The sequence below is a fragment of the Podarcis erhardii genome (assembly GCF_964252035.2).
Source record: "Podarcis erhardii genome assembly, chromosome: 7".
NCBI classification, from domain to species: domain Eukaryota; kingdom Metazoa; phylum Chordata; class Lepidosauria; order Squamata; family Lacertidae; genus Podarcis; species Podarcis erhardii.
This window is the reverse complement of record NC_138511.1, coordinates 35,479,908-35,498,783: the sequence shown is the minus strand read 5'-3', so window position 1 is coordinate 35,498,783 and position 18,876 is coordinate 35,479,908. Positions and strand designations below refer to the sequence as shown.

Here is an 18,876-nt window from a genome sequence, read left to right as displayed (position 1 = left end):
TACAGAGACAACCCCATTCATATCTCCCAACATAATGATGTTGTTATAGTCTAGATAGTCCAGTAAAGTCTCATGCAGCTTCTTAAAAAATTCCGATTTTCCATCATTTGGCGCATAAATTCCTAATATCAAAAATTTTTCACCATGTGTATGGATTTCAATAGCCAAAATTCTGCCTTGTTCATCTTTAAATAGAAATTTCGGTGACAGGCTCTCCTTTGCGTAGATCACTACTCCTCTTTTCTTAACTCTGTCCGAAGAAATAAATTCTTGGCCTAACCTTTTATTGATTAGCACTTTCCGATGAAGCCTTGTCACATGTGTTTCTTGCAGACAAATAATGTCCAATTGCTCTTTCTTCAATATATGGAATACTTTCCTTCTTTTTTCTGGAGAATTTCCGCCATTTATATTCCAACTAAGAAGTTACACTAAGATAACACTAATGCACTGTCTATTCCAGTGCCAATTGAAGTTCCACTTGCTGTCCCTCTAAAAAAACACCAATATACAAGATAACAGGACAAGACACATTATCTTTGAACTGGGTGGGTTATAGATATTTAACATTTGGTTGCACCAGATTTCAGCATCCCTGTAATCATTAGGAGTGTAGTTAAGGAAGGGATTTATGCGCTTCACTCCTACAAGTAAAGCTCATCTGCTTTCATTACCCTAATTTGTTGCAACGAAGCAGAAATGGACTGTTCTGGGAAGGAAACAGTGTGTGATTTACATGCAGGTGTCAAAAATGAGTGTCAGGTTGTTTTAAACGTCTTCACAGTAAAGCAGGAGGCTACTCCCCCACCCTTTCCCTTAAGGGAGAATGTTGTTTTATTAAATCAGTCTGGAGAGGTCGTGGTTTTGATTTGTTTCTAAAGTAGCAGTAAAGGCTATTGTCTTTTTCCTACATGTACATATCTTTCCTTTGTTCTTGGTTTGATAGGGTGTCAGCCTATGCCACTTGTGTTGTTCCTTTTGCGTTGCCATTAATACAGTTTATAATTAGGATTTCAGGGGCTACAAGTGCATGGGCTCCGCACGGTATTATTAATTATATGGAGACCTTGCCAGGAGGCTGCCACTGTCATCTCTCTTACGGGCTCAGAGACTCCTTGCAACTTGCATCAAGTGCACATTTTCTGCCACCGGAATCGCTTGAATGTCAAGGCGTGGCAGTGCCACTGCACTAAGCAAGGCAGCGCAAGGGAGTAGGAAGTGCAGCAGCAAAGCGTGGTCCTATCAACACCATGCAAATGCATTTGAACTTAAGAACAATGGGAGCCGGAGCCTCGCCACTGCAGTTCATCCGGGTCAGTGCAACTCACTAATCCTCACTAACAGGCAGTAAATTATGTACCTCCATATTCGCCCCTGTGCTTGCCTTTAGCATTGCTGGGCACCACCCAGGTTTCACCTTCAGGATTCAGATAATCAGCTCTCATTCCTACTGGCTTTCCCTCAAGACCTGTATGGAAATAAGTATATGTGTCTGCTAGGGATCAAATGCTTTTGGAGACAAAAGTAGGTACTGGGAACATTACAGAATACTATCATCTCCCCACGACACTTTTACACAAAGCGCTCTGTTCCTCTTTTGGCCTGACATAGTTTCTGCCTGATAAAATCCCGCAGGCCTGCTTGTTTTAAACAAGGACCACGTTTCTTTCTCTCTCTCCCCCCCCCCCCCAGTGCAGAGAAATGAAGTGTAAAATTAATGCTTATTATTCTGAACTTGGGAGACAGAGAAAGAGACCTTAAGAATCTGTGATTTGATGCCGTGTTTGCTCAGCACTGAATCAATAGATCCACAAGCAGATTGCGGGGTTAAGGAGAATAATATGGAGAGACACCAGCACAGCAAGTGGTAGCAATCTGCTTTTTTATGTTAAAAATGAGATGGGTTCCATATTTTACCTGTTAGGCTGGTCTCTCCTATGAATCATAGAATCATAGAATCATAGAATCATAGAGTTGGAAGAGACCACAAGGGCCATCGAGTCCAACCCCCTGCCAAGCAGGAAACACCATCAGAGTATTCCTGACATATGGTCGTCAAGCCTCTGCTTAAAGACCTCCAAAGAAGGAGACTCCACCACACTCCTTGGCAGCAAATTCCACTGTCGAACAGCTCTCACTGTCAGGAAGTTCTTCCTAATGTTTAGGTGGAATCTTTTTTCTTGTAGTTTGGAACCATTGCTCCGTGTCCGCTTCTCTGGAGCAGCAGAAAACAACCTTTCTCCCTCCTCTATGTGACATCCTTTTATATATTTGAACATGGCTATCATATCACCCCTTAACCTCCTCTTCTCCAGGCTAAACATACCTGTGAATACCTGTGACGCCACTTCCATCTGACGACGTTCCCTCCCATACATGTAAGGCATAGGAAGGAAATAACTGGGTGTGTTCTTTTATGAAAAAAATCTAGTGCTGCATGTCCAGTCACTATGTTGTCAGCACCGTTCCGCTTCTTTAACATTTCCACATGCAATCTTTTAGCTGAGAAAACCGTCCTCCAAAGTTCACCATGGTTCTAGCTCTTAGTTTTGCTTTTTTTCTGCTTAGCATATTTATATCCCGCCTTTGCTCCAATAAGGTTGCACACGTGTTTCACTCCCCCACCATTGTATTCTCACAACAACCCTGTGAGGTAGATTGGGCTGACAGAAGGTGAATGGAATACCATTACCAAGTGAGCTTCATTTCTGAGTGGGGTTTTGAACCTGGAAGCCCCCATAATCCAAATTTCTAGAACCACTGCGCTACATTGACCATAGTATGATGCTAAGAAAGTATCGGCAATTCCTCTTCACATCTTTTGGGTATTTTTCTTAATTTTGAATTTGAGAAAAGGGAACTGTTTCTCATGCTAAATCACAGGAATTTCTCCTCTCTTTTTCCTCTTTCTTACTCAACTCACTCTCTCCCCCCCCTTCCTTTTTTATTTCTTTCTGGATGGTTTCATTGACATAGAAAATATATAATAGACTCCTGTGGGAGTGCAACAACAACAAAAAACCCAACTGGTGAGAAGAAGGCCTTATAATTCAGAAGTGGATTTGCAAATCAAAAGGTCTTGCCTCCAGTGGGACGAATTTCCACATCTGCGGGAACCTATTATGTTTTTATTATTATTTTTTGTTTGAGTTTTGTTTGTCGTAGCTTTAACTGTTTGAAATACTTCCAGACTTGCCCCCAAATGGTATACAATTAGCATTAACCAAACATGTGAAAACTGGGAATATAATTCCCATACATGTGTTTGGTTGTTTGGCTTATGAGGAGAGCAGGTATAGTGTATGGGAGTGGGCTGTGAAACACAAAGGCACCTGGTTCAAAGACCACCTGTGCCATGATGTCATTAAGTAGCCATAGCTAAGAAACACTCTGCATCAGCCCTGCGTCTGCCAAATGGGGCTGATAACACTTGCCTACCTTACACGACTGTTGTAAGGAATTTAGTGATCTAATGTATGTGAAGCTCAAAAGTGTTCTATATGTAAATGCCTGCCAGTTGCGCTTCATGCACGGACTCTGGTCTGTGGAAAGTTATGGCATAATATATTTGTTAATCTTTAAGATGCCACAAGGCATTTGGTTATTTTTGCTTCAATGGAATAACATGACTTCTGGAAATGGATATATATGATGGTAGTGGTGATTGCAATTCAGTTCTCATCCCAGCTTGTGGCTAATAACCCGTTTCTTTTCATTTCAAAAGATTGCACTCTCTATATCTTTATCCAATGTGCTTAAATAATAGTTCTCTAAGCCATGAAGAAACTATGCTACCGGAGCATGGTTTTGGAGGCACATGATGCAGCAAACATACTGACGTTAATAAGACCTAGACGGGGGAGTGGCTGGGACCCCCTATCAGCAATGCCCCACCTGTGCTGACCCCTGACCAGATGTGTTATATCAGGGGTTAAAAAACATTTATCTGCCTGAGGGCCACATCTGCTTATGGTGGGAGATATGGACTGACATTTTGATGTCCATAGTGTTCTGTGTACTATGAAAAAACATACATGCCTGAGCAGCACCCATCCCACAGTAAATATCTCTCTGGAAGGAACCTAGATCAGGGTTGGGAAGCCTCAGGCCTGTGGGCCAAGTGTGGCCCTCCAGGCCTTTCTTTCCAGCCCTCGGCACTCTCTCCACACTACACCCCTCACTGGCTCTGCTTTGCATGCTCCTTGAGTATTTTTGTTTTGCTGGGACATACCCCTGAACTGTGACAATGCTTCTTGCATGTCTGGACAGAGGATAGAGAAGGATGTGTGAGTGTGTGTAGAAAAACCCCTCCTTGTAAAGTTTACATAGTTGCCGTGCCCTTGTGCCCTTTGCCCGCTGGTATGTGGCCCTCAGAAGGGTGCCCAGAAGTGGATGTGGCCCCTGGACTTTAAAAAGCCCCCACCCTCGCCTGCTCTGAACTCCCCCCCCCCACCTGTTGTTTTTGGCTCCGGGAGAGTAGCCTGGGTACTTCCAGATAGGGCTTCATATTGCAAACAGGCGATTCAGGTGGGCTTCCAGCCCTAGCACCAGTACCACACACACACACACACACACACACACACACACACAGAGAGAGAGAGAGAGAGTTTTTGTTGTTGTTGTCATATTGTGTACTCTGTCCCTGAATTATGGAAGGTTAAACACATTTTGTTTTCGTGGATGATATAGGAAATACAAATCCATATTGAGGGAGGAACTAATTGCCCCACTTAGAATGGATTTTTTTTTTCTAACTTGGCTGGCTCAAACCATCATTTCGGGATCCCTGCTGTTTCTTTAGCATCGACACCTTCTCTTGAATTTGTTACAATGCAAAATGAGTTGAAGGTAGCAGCATTTTGGCCTCCCATTTTCTACGGCCTCACCTGAACCTCTTGCGCTCTTCGATGTGGATTTGAGTATTCTTAATAATATATATGTGTGTGTGCTTTATATGCCCGCAGCAGTGCTGTTGTGTCTGGTGTCTCTCCTTCTGTTTTCGCGGAGCGTAGAGGCATGGCATTGTGTCACAAGCCTGAGGAAACAGGAGTGTATGTTACTGGTGGTTTAATCACAATGTCACTTCCATCAGGGCTGTAAATAGAAATGCCCCTCAAATTTGACTTGCGGCTGTACACCTGAATACACTACAAGCATACTAACGCATGCTTTTGTAAAGGGGTGGGGGGGGGGAGGCGGTGTTGCAAGTACAGCATCTTTGGGTCCCGGAAACCATGCAATCCAGTGCTGTGATTTCTCGCCGACTACTGCATTTCAGACGCTAATCTGCTGTGTCACTAACAAGTTGTATCATTTGAACCTTGCAGAGGAAGGCATCAATCATGAGTGCAAGCTGTGTAACCAGATGTTTGACTCTCCGGCAAAGCTCCTGTGTCACCTGATTGAGCACAGCTTCGAGGGGATGGGAGGCACATTCAAATGCCCTGTTTGTTTTACAGGTAAGACAGTCAGACCCAGACAAGCCTCTGTGTGCATGGCTTGATCCGGAAATGACACACAGGGGAGTTTTAAAATACAGTATTCCTTTCCTTGGAAGGGGGGAAACCACTACCAGAAAAGCTTTTGAATATGATCTCACAAACCAGAGCTACCTGGAAGGGCGGCCTTTCTCCCCTTCATTTCTCTTACTGGGCAGTATTCTCCACAGTCATTTAAACCTCCTGGTATGAACATTTAGAAATATTTCTGTATTCCAATGTGCAGTGATTTTACGGTGTGGTCATGTTGGATCTTGATGTGGGAGACTTGGGTTCAGGTTCCTTGACAGCCTTGACCTTGCTAACTCTCCTGGGCAAGCCACTTACGCCAAGCCTTGGTTCTCCATCTCTAAATTGAGTACTAGTAATCACTCTTACAGGATTGTTAAAATAGCCAATGTGCATTGCTCATAATGCATATTCAGTGTTAAAAGTGGTGTATTAAGCATTTTTGTTTGTTTGTTTGTTTGATTTCTATTTTGCCTTTCTTCCATCATGGAACCGGAGGACCAAATTTAGGTGTAACCATCTCATTCTAGTAAACTATGGTTTATTACACCAAAAAGAAAAAAAGGGGGGAAAGCCGGCGTGCACACATCACCCCTTTCTTCATTAAACTACACTTTTCTGTTACATCTTCACTGAGAAACTGTGGTTTAATCACTGTCTAGGCCCCAAGTTATGAAACCAGGATCTAAATAAAGTTAACGCTAATCAGGAATCTGAGCTCAAGAAAGTATGGTTTATTACACTAGAGTTGTTATGACTGCACTGGCCCAAAGTGGCATCCATAGAATTCTAGGGGGTCCCCCATCCGGCCACTGCCCAAACCAAGACTTACTTAGCTTCAGCTAAGTTGGAACATCCTATGCCATCAGACCACAGTGATGATTCTTATTATAATTACTATTTGCTGGGGTCTAGATATTCTATTTCTTCTGTGTGTTTTCTAAATAACATTGACAAGTGATCAAAGGGTGAAGTGTAAAGTAAATGTTCATGCTATACTCAGTGCATGACTGTGTATACGTGGAAAATCTGGGCAACTCTCTCAGCCATTCATAAAGCACCCCTTCATTTCCATGTGCATGTGTATTGGGGTAGCCATAATGATCTTTATATCTTAACCATGGTTAAGAGATTGGGAGCAGGCTGCAGAATCAGGTCTTCCCTTATCCCCCACATTCAAAAAAATCCCCCGAAACCATGCCATCATTTGTCATCATAAAGGGTAGGGTATCAGTATATCTGCACTAAACATGCCTAATTCAAGCCCAATGTACTTCATGTGATTGAAAATGCTGCAGCCCAGGTAGGGAGTGGTGCTGCTTTTCAGGCACATACCATGACAGTGCTGAGTTTTGCCACCGCCTGATGGTTATTGGCTTATGGTAACACAGAGGCAGGCTTTTCCACTGGTGGCACCGGTGTGTGTTGTGGAAAGCCCTTCCCGTGTCTCTGCTAAAATACAGGAGGTCCCAAACAGTGCTGCCATTGCCCTGGCTTCTGAAGGCACATTTGTTTAGGCAAGCATCCCCCTGAACTGAACTTACGATTTTACTGTTTAAATAGGTTCAATTGCTACACTTTTTAATTTTTTGTTTTATGGTATAGTTTAATTAACGATGCTTTAATGTTGTTGTACATTTTAATTATGCATTTGTTGTATAGTTGTAGACCGCTTAGAAGCCATTTTGGCATATAGGTGGTCTACAAATTAAAAAGTAATAAACTAGTAAATAGTAGGGTGGTCTGGATCTAACACACAATTTGTAAATAAATGGAATGGGAAGGAAGCAGAGGGACAAAGGAGTAAAAGCCCCTGACTCCACAGCCTGCTCCTGTATCTTTGGCAACAGGCCAAAGGTGCAGGCGCACAGGTGTCCATATGAATTTGACTATGCTGGTCATTCTCTCTGACAACACTGCTGTTTCTTTTCTTCTTTTTTGTTCCTCTAGTTTTTGTACAGGCAAATAAATTGCAGCAACATATCTTTGCTGTCCACGGGCAAGAGGATAAAATTTACGATTGTTCCCAGTGTCCACAGAAGTTCTTCTTTCAGACCGAGCTTCAGGTACCTTTAAAAAAAGATTACATGCAAATCTATGCCATTTGTTCCAGTTGTTATTATATGTGGGAAATAACCTCATTCTGAGTGAGTATCAAGAGCATCTTCCGTCTCTCTCCCCCCCCCCCAAAAAAAACCCCATGCTTATTTCCTTGCAACATCAGAAAATCTTCCCTCTCCCTCTCTTTCTATCTCTGGGTGCAAGCTCAAAAAAAAAAAAAGGTCCTCTGAGTACGGGCAGCATAAATAAATAAGACCCGACAACTCTAATCATTCGCTCTGAGGATTTCGCTTGACAGGACGCCTTACAACGCACTGCCACGTCCACACCGAGCACAATGTAAATAATTTCTTCCCATTGGTTAATAATTTAAGGAAAGATTAGCATACAAAAACTCAAGTAACATTTTGACATCCTCCATCTCTTCTTCCTCTCCACCTCTTTCCCAGTTTTATAAGCACACACTTAAGACAATTGTGGCTCCCTTTCGAAAACCCAGGGCCAAAAAACAAACAAACAAACAAACAACCCAAGCACATTTCTTTGTTTTTCATTACAGCTTGGATGTGATTGAGATGTATGGGTTCAGGATTGGGAGATGCAAATCATGGACAGGATGAGGTCTGTAGCAAAAGCATGACGGAATCTGGACCATGGATGTGCCATTGGCTCTTAGGCAGCTAGAAGGCTGGGAAATTGGGAGGTGGCAGGTTTGAGGGTGAGGATCCCTGTGACCCTTCAGATGTTGCTAGAGTCCCAACTCCCGTCAGTCCCAGCCAGCCAAATCAGGGGTGAGTCCAGCCATATCTGGAGGTTGAGGGAACCATATCTGCAGCTCTGCCTTGTTCAGTGCTAGCTGAGCAGGGTTGAGTAAGGAGTCTGCCAAACATCAGATGAGGAGGGTAAATTCTGCCTCCACTTGAGATGGCAGTCAGCTGATTGAATGCTCTTACCTGCACAAAGAGAGCGAGGTGTCAAGAAGAAGGGGTTCCAGCTCAGGCTTTTGCATAGTGCACCAGTTTTCTTGATTCAGGGATATTTTTCGTATGTACAAAGGAGCATTCAGCCAGGTGACGCCCCACCCAACTCTCCTGCCTGAAGTGGTATAGCCTAGACACAGAGTTGCCACCTCACCTGTAGTCTGACAGTGCCAGGTGTCTTAAGTGGCATCCAAACAATCTTAAGCTTAGTTCTGCAACATAGTTTTTCCAGCTTGCTTCTATAGCACCAATTCTGTTTCTTCCCCAAGGCACCCAGCGAGTGGCAGTGGTTCCTACTACCCCACCTGGGCATTACTTTGCCCAAATAAGTGCAGTGGTCTCTAGCCAGTAACAAAGCAGGAGCTGGCTCAAAAGTCCTGGTTCACACCCCATAATCTCTGCACGATCTGCCATTCACATATATGCAGGTGAAAGCCTGCATTGCAATTTCTCGGCAGGGGTGGTGGTGACAGCTGCAGGCTGCAGTCCACAGTCCCCTGACGCTCCCAGATACCTTAGGCCAGCCCTCAGGCACAAGGACTCTGGGAACTCCCTCTTGGATGCCGGCACCCTCCTGTTCCAATAATCGGTGGCTGAACAGATGCGGTTTTGGCTTTTAATGCAAGGAGATTTCTAGGGAAAGTAGGCTTGATATTATCAGTTGTAGACAGAACACACTCAAAAGCTCACATTTTGACCTTCAGTGTGGAACATGCTACAGTGTGGAGCACTGTCAACACTACGATTACCATTGCACTTCTAATCCTGAACTTGTGCCATTTCTGAAATTCTCAGCTCAGCCTTCTAACTTTTAAGGGACACACCAAAAATACTCTCATTCTCGGCCTTCCGCATCATACGTATTTTATGAGGTTAACGCTTCTCCCAAAATGTTACTGCAGCCCCCTGGTATATATAATCATTTTATGGAATGGTGCACCATGCCTCATTTAAATCTATTAGCTTTATAAACCATGATGTACTTAAACTTTGGAGAGTTGTGTGTGTGTGTATTATTATTTTTTTAATTCATCTTCCGCAATTCCCAGGCTGCTGCCTCTTGTGTCTTGCTGTCATGCTGCAGAAGGGATGGTTGATCTTTTCACTTTGTTGATTTTATTTTATTTTTCCCCTGGGGGGACCCTCTTCCTTCCCCTTGTTCTAGCAAACTCATTTGCATAAGTGTACAAAAGTTTTAACTATACCTTGTTAATATTTCAGTAAAGTCAGCAGTTTTTTGTTTGTTTGTTTGTTTCCCTGCTTTTGCATCTCCTGTCTTTAAGGAAGCCAACAATACAGTTGGTAAAAAAGCAAACTTGATGATTATGATGATGGTGATGATGAATAATAATAATGGTAGAGATATTTCTTTCTTCTTCTCCTCCTACTATTAGTGTCTTGCTGCAATAATCAAAATGGCAGGATAGTTCATAAGCACATCATAATTTCTTTGTGTCACTCTGTTGACATTTAAAAACTAACTAATCTTGTTACCAATATTTTATAAAGTGCCTTGCATTTTATAAAGTGGCCATTTTAATCCTTAAGCTTAGTGGTTTGCTTGCCAGTACAGCCCACTCCTTCCAGCCAACCAGGTGGGCCTAGGATGATTTCAGAAAGGAGTTGGACAAATGTATGGAGGCTGGCAGAGTCTCAATACCTGGCATGTTAGGGCAAATGTCAGGATATAGAATGACCAACTGGGCTGACTCTGGTATCCCTTTGATTTTTTTTTAAATACTTCATTTACATTTTAGGGCCTGACATCATCTTCATTTACCCCCAGAATATTGCTGGGTTCTCACATAGGGCCCAAGGGGATTCCTGAGAAATTAAAGTGGTGGGTGCTGTTCTGTCTAGCATGCTTCTTGCCAGCACCATGCTTCTCCCCCTTCTTACTCAGAATAAGATCTAGTATCCTTTAGGTGTTCATGCAGGAGGGGGTTGTAGGTGCAGGCATCCACCCCCGTCAAAATTCTGATCAGCCTCCATGAGTTGAATGATGCCTGTTGAAAGCTGGAAGGCTCCTATACTTTTGGAGGCACTCCACACATTGGGGACAGAGCTGCTTCTTGTTCCCATACCTTTTCTTTCTTGTTGACTTAATGTGAATGACTGAAGAGGGCTATGAAATATCAGAAATGTGATCCAAAATATTCTGCTAGGAAAAGACTTGTCACTCATCATGGAAGCAAATTTACCCGTAATTGGTAATGCTTTGCTGCCACTAATTCTTCAACATCTCACACTGGAATGTATTTAATGACCCTGGGAACATGTCTACTTAGCTCTTGAGTAAAATTTAAAATGAATTTATCCTTATTCATACAATAGAGAGACAAAAGGAAGTCTTCTGAATAAGGGAATGATTTCTACTTATCTCTCTTACAAATTGATCCATTGCTGCTTTCAAGCATCCCCCTACAAGCCACCAGATCATTGGTAGGATTTGCTTGAAAATCCTCTACCACAAGGACATGCACTGCAGTCCTGTGCATCCCTGGAAACAATCAGTTCTCACCAACTGGGGACGGTCCTGCCAGCAACACCCACATGCCATGCAGACACAGAGGGAGCCAACCCTCGTAGGCCTGGGGCCATGCCCCCAGCATACAATGCACAGAGAACTAGGCAGCAGCCTCTGTCAGCATCAAGGGATCCTTGTCTTCTGTTAAAGCCAGCCACAAAGAATGGAGGTTGCTGGTTCAAATCCCTCTATAGGAAAAACATGTCTCCCTTGCTCCCAGATGGAGGACAAAGCTGCAAACAGGCTGTGGCGCAACAAGCAAGAGATCTCTGTGGCGTCTTCTGCTGGTGGTGCTGGTTCCCCCCTGAGGCCTAAAGTCCCTCATCTGGCATAACTCCAGTACAAGCTTGTGCCCTTATTATAGAGTCGGAGAACTTGCACATAGACAAAAGCAGTATCGGATTCATCCAAGGCAGAGCAGTGTGTTGCCAGTGTCATTCTAGGCAAATATTATCCGCCAGAAAAGGCTCATTGGGGAAGGGGAAGAGAGCCAGTGTGGTGTAGTGGTTAAGAGCGGTAGTCTTGCAATCTGGGGAACCAGGTTCACGTCTCCGCTCGTCCATATGCAGCTGCTGGGTGACCTTGGGCTAGTCACACTTCTCTGAAGTCTCTCAGCCACACTCACCTCACAGAGTGTTTGTTGTGGGGGAGGAAGGGAAAGGAGAATGTTAGCCTCTTTGAGACTCCTTCGGGTAGTGATAAAGCGGGATATCAAATCCAAACTCTTCTTCTTCTTCTTCTTGGTAGGTGAGAGATCTGTAAGCAAATTACAGTTGAGACCGTGCACACAAAATCATTGTGAATATATGTTGGCCCAACAGCAATCTCAATAAGACAAGCAAAAATGGTTGTCTTGGGCTGATTGCCAATCCTTAAGAAGAAGAGAATGTTTATTTACTGTATGCCACTCTTTTGACCAAGGTCCCTTTACCCTTCTATGGGTTTTTGTTAAAAAAATATGGTTATGCAGTATCAGTGATAAACCTGACATGCCACTTGTAAATACAGTGGTACCTCGGGTTACATATGCTTCAGGTTACATACGCTTCAGGTTACAGACTCCACTAACCCAGAAATAGTACCTTGGGTTAAGAACTTTGCTTCAGGATGAGAACGGAAATTGTGCTCCAGCGGTGCAGTGGCAGCAGGAGGCCCCATTAGCTAAAGTGGTGCTTCGGGTTAAGAACAGTTTCGGGTTAAGAACGGACCTCCAGAACGAATTAAGTACTCAACCCAAGGTACCACTGTATACATTATAGTTTCATTAGCAAAACGTTTGTCATTATGATTGACCAGGGGAACAGATAGAGGGCTCAGTATTATGTCATCTCCTCTGACTGCTGATTTGTTTCTGGGATCAGTTCAAAGTGCTGGGGTTTTTTTTTTACCCTTAAAGCCCAACATGGTCTGAATACCTTAAGAACATTATTCTCTGATTAAAAAACCTGTGCAAGAAGCACAATCCGCGACCCTGTTAGGAACATAGGAAGCTGCCTTAAACTGAGCCAGACTATTAGTCCATCTAGCTCAGTATTGTGTATACTGGCTGTCAGCACTTTAGGGTTTCAGACAGAAGTCTCTCCCAGCCTTACCTGAAGATGCTGAGGATTGAACCTGAAACCTTCTGCATGCAAAGCAGATGCTCTACTTCTGAGCTACAGCCCTTTCCTAATACCCAGAGAGGTAGTGGGCAGGTAGGTATAAGAGATGAGACTTCCTAGACTATTTCATGCCCTCCCCGGGGAAGACCCTCCAGCTTTTGTTGTCGCTTGCCTTTTTTATTTAGCTTGTTGAAGTTGCTTTGAGGCCAGCAGAAAATTCTATACAGAATTCACACTTTTTTGATGCTGCTATTTTGATGCTGGTTACTTCATGTCTGATTATTTCATAGTTATTGTTTTGCAAGCACACGGCTTTGACTATTTTACATAGAAAAGTAGAGCCAAAAATTACTGAGATAAATCAGCTGAAGGGATCCTTGGGATTTGCACTGTATGCTGTGTCCCCCTGTGAGTCCCCTTTTATTGGGGGGCAAATGGCAGAGTTGTCAGGAACTGGGGGTCTTAGGTTGTATCCCTTGCCAACTGACATTGATTGCAGTCTCTTTACCCCTTGGAGCTCAATGGGGAGGCCTTGAGAGATGATTTAGATTCCACCTATATAGCTCTGCTCAGATTTCTGTTTCCTTGTCACACTGGTGACTGACAAAAGTGAAACGTTTAGCTCAGATTACTCAGTTTACCATTAGGTTGAAAGGCATTCTCTGTCTTTTCACTATAGATCCTCATCACCTACCTACCCTTCGTCCCCATTTCTGTTCTGTTGGCTTTAGGGTTCTTAGTTTTCTCTCTCCTTTGTGAGGCTTCACATGCTGTTCATATAACCATTTTATGGAACGGCAGTTGCATGATGGATGAGGGCAAGTGAATGGCCAGCAAAAAAAATCTAGATTAACTGCCCACATCTCAGTTCCGTCTTTCAGCATCAGCACACAAAAACGTCACTTGATCAGGTCAGATTTCAGCCATGGTGTTGAGGTGCCCGAAGCCTTGACAGCCTGCAAGTAAAAACACACACACACAAAGAAAAAAAAACACAGACACACACACAACTGGGGTGGGAAAATCATCATAGACAAAGCTTGTAGCACTCAATCAGAATGGTGGAACCTAACGTCCTTAATTGCCTTAAGAACTGCATTAAGCAAATTGTGAATGAGTAGCAGGGCATTTACAGGAAACTCGAGGAGGGGGTTTGTCTCTGATCTTCCTCCCCACTGTTTTGTGGGGAACCATTGCGTAGCCACTGAAGTATTTGTGTTTAAAGGATTAGTTCCTGCTGTTTGCTTGTGTGCTGCTAATCATACAGTTTCCTCTTAAATGATTGCGAGCAAGGGAAGCTAAAGCCAAGGATAGAGCAGCCCACCGATGAGGCAGGTATGGAGGGAGCAGGCTACCTGCCAGTTCCTTCCTAGCACAGGTGTGATGATGTCTGATCGCTTGTTAGGAATCTTTTTTTCAGATTTGGAGGCAAGTCAAGCCACAAAATTGCTGGAGCTCCTCTGGAGGAACCTACTCCCCTTTTGAGGCCAAAACTGTATATTATGGAGAATTCTCAGCTGTCTCCGAAACCAGGCACTCCACATCTCCTTCTCCCATGTAACATCCAGAAAGTGAGCTGAGTTAGTCTCCTGCAGCAAACACAACAAAGCATCTTGGTAGCACTGAAAAACATGACGGATAGCTGACATCAACGATCAGAAATAGGGTGGATGCTATAGAAACATATATTTATTTACTATTTTACAAGCTGTTTTTTATCCCACTTTTCAGGCCATTATATTATCCCAAATGGTTCACATCAAAAAAGAGAGGTGCCCTGTCATCAGGCTTACAAACTAAAAAGGCAAGATACGAATGGAAGGGGAGCGAAAGGGAAGAGACAGAGGAGGTCAAAACAAAGTGGTCAGCTACAAATGGGCATTTACATATGATATATATGACTGGTGACTTTAAAAATGTCTTTCTTTTCTATCAACCTAACATCTCCAGGTTTACAATATATACACAGTAACCCTACAGGTATGATTGGTCACCTAATCTATATAGATCAGCCAAATGACTTAATCTCCTCCTCCTGGTCCCATCTATGTGGTGTTGGACTTCAGCTCCCATCAGCCCCAGCCAGCACAGCCAATGGCCAGAGTATATGGGGAATGTAGTCCAAAAGATCTGGGTTGGGGGACAGGCTATACTTTTCCGTCAGAAAACTACTGGAGGGTTATTTCAAAGTTTCCTTTGGGATGTGAGGTGGCTTTTCCCAGTGCAGATCTCTGTGGAGTCTTGTCCTTTGACTGGGCTGAGAAGTATTTGCAAGTTCTGTGTGCTTGCACAAGGCAGTAATGTTTTTAGACTTTTGACCAGATATGTGATAGTTGGGAGAGTTAAGGTCACTTAGAGATCTGGAGAGGGTACAACACTCTTCCTTGTCCAGCTGCCTTTCCAAGTTCCCTCAAAACAAAACAGCGTTGTCTGATCTCATAAAGTACTAATATGAAACTTCCAGTTGGTCCATTGTACATCTAATTATACCTAGTGTACTAGTAATCTTTTATTAAGCTAGCTGTGTGCTAGTACACTTTTATTTTACACCAGTTGCTTGCAAATTCCCAAAGTGGCCAGTAGGGTTGGCTCCAAATATGAGGGAGCCTTTAGACCAGGGGTATTCAACCTTTTTATACCTACCACCCACTAATGCATCTTTCTTGATGGAAAAAATTCCTTACCACCCACCAGTGCTTGGTGGAAGGAGGATTCAGCTTGTGCCGTAGAACCCCCTACTGCCCACCTAGAATCCTGAAACACCCACTAGTGGGCGGTAGGGACCAGGTTGACAACCCCTTTAGAATTATGTCCTTTGATGGGCCCTAGCAAAACACTGTGTCAGGGGCATATCAGTTAGGGTGGCCATGTGACCTGTTTTACAGTCCTCTAATAGGAGTCCTCACTCTGAAGTGTCCTCTGGTCCAAGTGTGGTTTAAAGGTAAAGAACCATAAGGAAGGCTACCTGCAAGGGCCTTGAAGTTGCCCATCAGCCATTAGCACCTGAGTTAACAGCCACACAGATCCACCTGGTCACAGTTCTCCCTGTTAAGGTGAGATGCATTGCATTTCTATTTAAATTATAGTAAGATATAGATAGATATAAATGATAGATAGATAGATGATAGATAGATAGATAGATATAGATAGATAGATAGATAGATAGATAGATATAGATATAGATTCTCTTCTACAGTAGCACAGACAAATGTTTTGAAAGGCAGTGTCCCCTTTTGTCCAGGGGTAATAGGTAAGGGGCCACCCTAATTGCAGGTAATTAAAATGGTAGTTCCCAGTTCCAGACGTCTGTAAAAAATAATTTAGTGTGAGGGGATGTCTAGGGCAGGCATCAGCAGTGGGGCCTGCCAGAGCACTGAGCCCCTAGCAACTGCCTGAGGGTGCCATATGCTTGCGCCATACTTCTTGCTCGGGTAGGGGTGTGTTTGTAAAAGAAACCTGAGTTTTTTGTGGAGTGGGCACCAAATACCTTGTTGTTTTTGTGGTTGTTGTTGGTTTTTTATTTAGTTAATACCCCCCCTCCCCAGCAGCCCCTCATGCAGTCTAAATTATGACTGTGAGAATAAGCAGCTTGTTCATTAGTGTAATTTGTGTTGTATTTTACAATTTGTGCTTGGCTTGGAAATCAAACCTCAAGAGACACTTTTTGGAAACAAACCATGAACTCATTCTACATTTGATAGAAGGCATTAATTCCGTATGCAGTTTTTATAGGTTTTGCGAGGAAGGTATGGCTTCTCTACCTCTCTACCCATCACACCTTAAAATCTGTTTCCACATAACGGTTGGAAAGATTCCCTAAAACCCAAAAACTTGTGTTTTCCCCCCAATCAGAGAATACATCAGCATCTCCTTAGAATCAGAATTAGTCAATTGGTATAACCATAATCAGTTACTTCTTCATTTAAAAATAGAAAGGGGGGGGTTATTACAGGATCTACTTGGAGCATTTTATTTAATTTTTAATTATTATTAGTTATAAAACTAATAAATTACAAGGAAAACAAAATCCATTCCAACCCTGTTACTGGATCTCAGTCAAGCACCGTCAGATAATTATAACTAACATTAATTAAAAATTAACAGTGCTCTAGGCGTTTAACCATCATTTCTAGTCTGTTTTTGGCTGCAAATCCTTTACATATTAGAAGGCATTCTGCTTCACTAGTACTTTCATGGCTTTGAAAAAGGGCATTTTGGTTTTTTTGAAAAAGCCACACACAGAGAAAACCCCTGGAATTAATACCAGTGACATTCTTCCTCTTTTCAAAACTGCAACATCCTTTCATTCACTCTTTGAACATTTTTACAGATCAGAGCTTGAATTGGGTCAGGGGTGGGGAACTAGTGACCCTGCATATGTTGCTGGACTCCCATGATCCCTGCTTCCCATGATCTTCCCAGGCTCCCCAGCCCTAGTTTAAGGGCTCAGCTATTATACCAAACTTGTAAATCAGCCCACAAAGGTGGTGACTATTGCGCCGTCCACCCATGTCTCAAGGTGATGTACAGAATACAACAAAAATAGCTGAAAATGACACAGAAAATAACAGCAGATTAGATACATAGATAGATAGATAGATAGATAGATAGATAGATAGATAGATAGATAGATGGAGGGTTTTACAGTATTATAACAACAAAAATTAAATCTAAACAAATTCAACCTACGTTTTCTTCGACTTTCCTCCCCCCCACCCTGCGGCTCCTTATTTTATATCATATTCTTACTGCATAAACAGTTCAGACCTATTTACAAAGTTATCCTTTATGTTCCCCTTTAATTATTTCTTACTGCACGTGTTTATGTCAATCCTGCTAACATTCTTAATTGTTTACAGTTTGTCTTCATATATTCAACATATTTCCCCAGTTCTGTTTTTAAAAAGTCTCTCATCCTGATCTCTTATTCTTCCAGTAAACAGCAGATAATTTTAAACACAACGCAAAACAGACACTCTTGGTAGAGACCTAGTCATCACTCCTATCTGCACTGGAACATTTTGTTGCAGGTCCTCTTCCATTGGATAACTTCTAAGTTACAGTGGTACCTCAGGTTAAGTACATAATTTGTTCCGGAGGTCCGTTCTTAACCTGAAACTGTTCTTAACCTGAAGCACCACTTTAGCTAATGGGGCCTCCTGCTGCCGCCGTGCCGCCGGAGCACGATTTCTGTTCTCATCCTGAAGCAAAGTTCTTAACCTGAAGCACTATTTCTGGGTTAGCGGAGTCTGTAACCTGAAGCGTATGTAACCTGAAGCGTATGTAACCCGAGGTACCATTGTATACCAGATGGCAAGGGGGGTGGGGTGGAGTGGAGTGTAAGGCAATACAGAGCAAAATCACCAAGAGCAACTGTAGTGGAATCTTTCTGATTTGGTTTGATGTGTTTGTCACTCTCTGTGTGTATATCATTCTTCTGCATCTCTGATGCATGGCATGATTTTCACCCAGCTATGAAGTCCTGGGCACAAGCCACTATCTTTTTGCCTGACCTGCCGCATGGGGTTGCTATGAAGATAAAATACTATGATGTCGCTTATGTTGCCTTGGGTGCTTTAAAGGTTGGTGTACAAATTAATCGATGTATCCACCACACAGAGTCTTTTGTCTGTGCCCTGTATCATTTTGAGAGAGAGAGAAATTGTGCATCAGTTTTCAGTGTAGAACTGATTTAGCTGGGCAGTAACCAGTCTTTTCGACAGACTCTCCCACTGCAAAGTGTTGAAAACTGTCAGTGCTGGCTGTTCTGACTACCAAAACACACATAACTCCACATTATAGCATGTGTCAAAAACCCAGCAGAAGTGGGGGAGGGGGCAAAGCGAGCCAGGTGAAAGCCATTGGTTGAGCCGTCAATGCACTTAAGTGCGCCCAAATGTCAACATGTGTGATCGAGTGCACGGAGGCATGTATTTGCAGTGTGGCAGGGCTGGCACCAAGAAGGGACTTCCAACAGGCGAGAGATGGAGCGTGGAGCTGATGTTCAGGCTGCCCATCGAAACCCATTGTTGCCTGGCATTTTATGCCCCCTGGGGCAAAGGTCCAACCAAGTTTTGTGCAGGCAACTTGCCATACCAACAGATGGGCAGGAGTGCAAGCGGCCAAAAGGCAATGTATATGCATCACTTGTGTTTACTGGAAGTGCAGTTCCTTCTCGTAAATGTCCAAATGTCTGGCCT

General features: G+C 43.2%; 1 protein-coding gene across 3 annotated transcripts in view; it reads left to right on the top strand.

The window, feature by feature from the left end:
- Positions 1 to 18,876, top strand: part of ZNF423 (zinc finger protein 423) — a 336,467-nt gene that overhangs the window by 292,069 nt on the left and 25,522 nt on the right. For all 3 annotated transcript variants that reach the window (XM_081870154.1, XM_081870153.1, XM_081870155.1), the window contains 2 exons: positions 5,328 to 5,459; positions 7,458 to 7,573. In XM_081870154.1, coding sequence (XP_081726280.1) covers positions 5,328 to 5,459; positions 7,458 to 7,573 — 248 coding nt within the window. The remainder of the gene's footprint in view (positions 1 to 5,327; positions 5,460 to 7,457; positions 7,574 to 18,876) is intronic.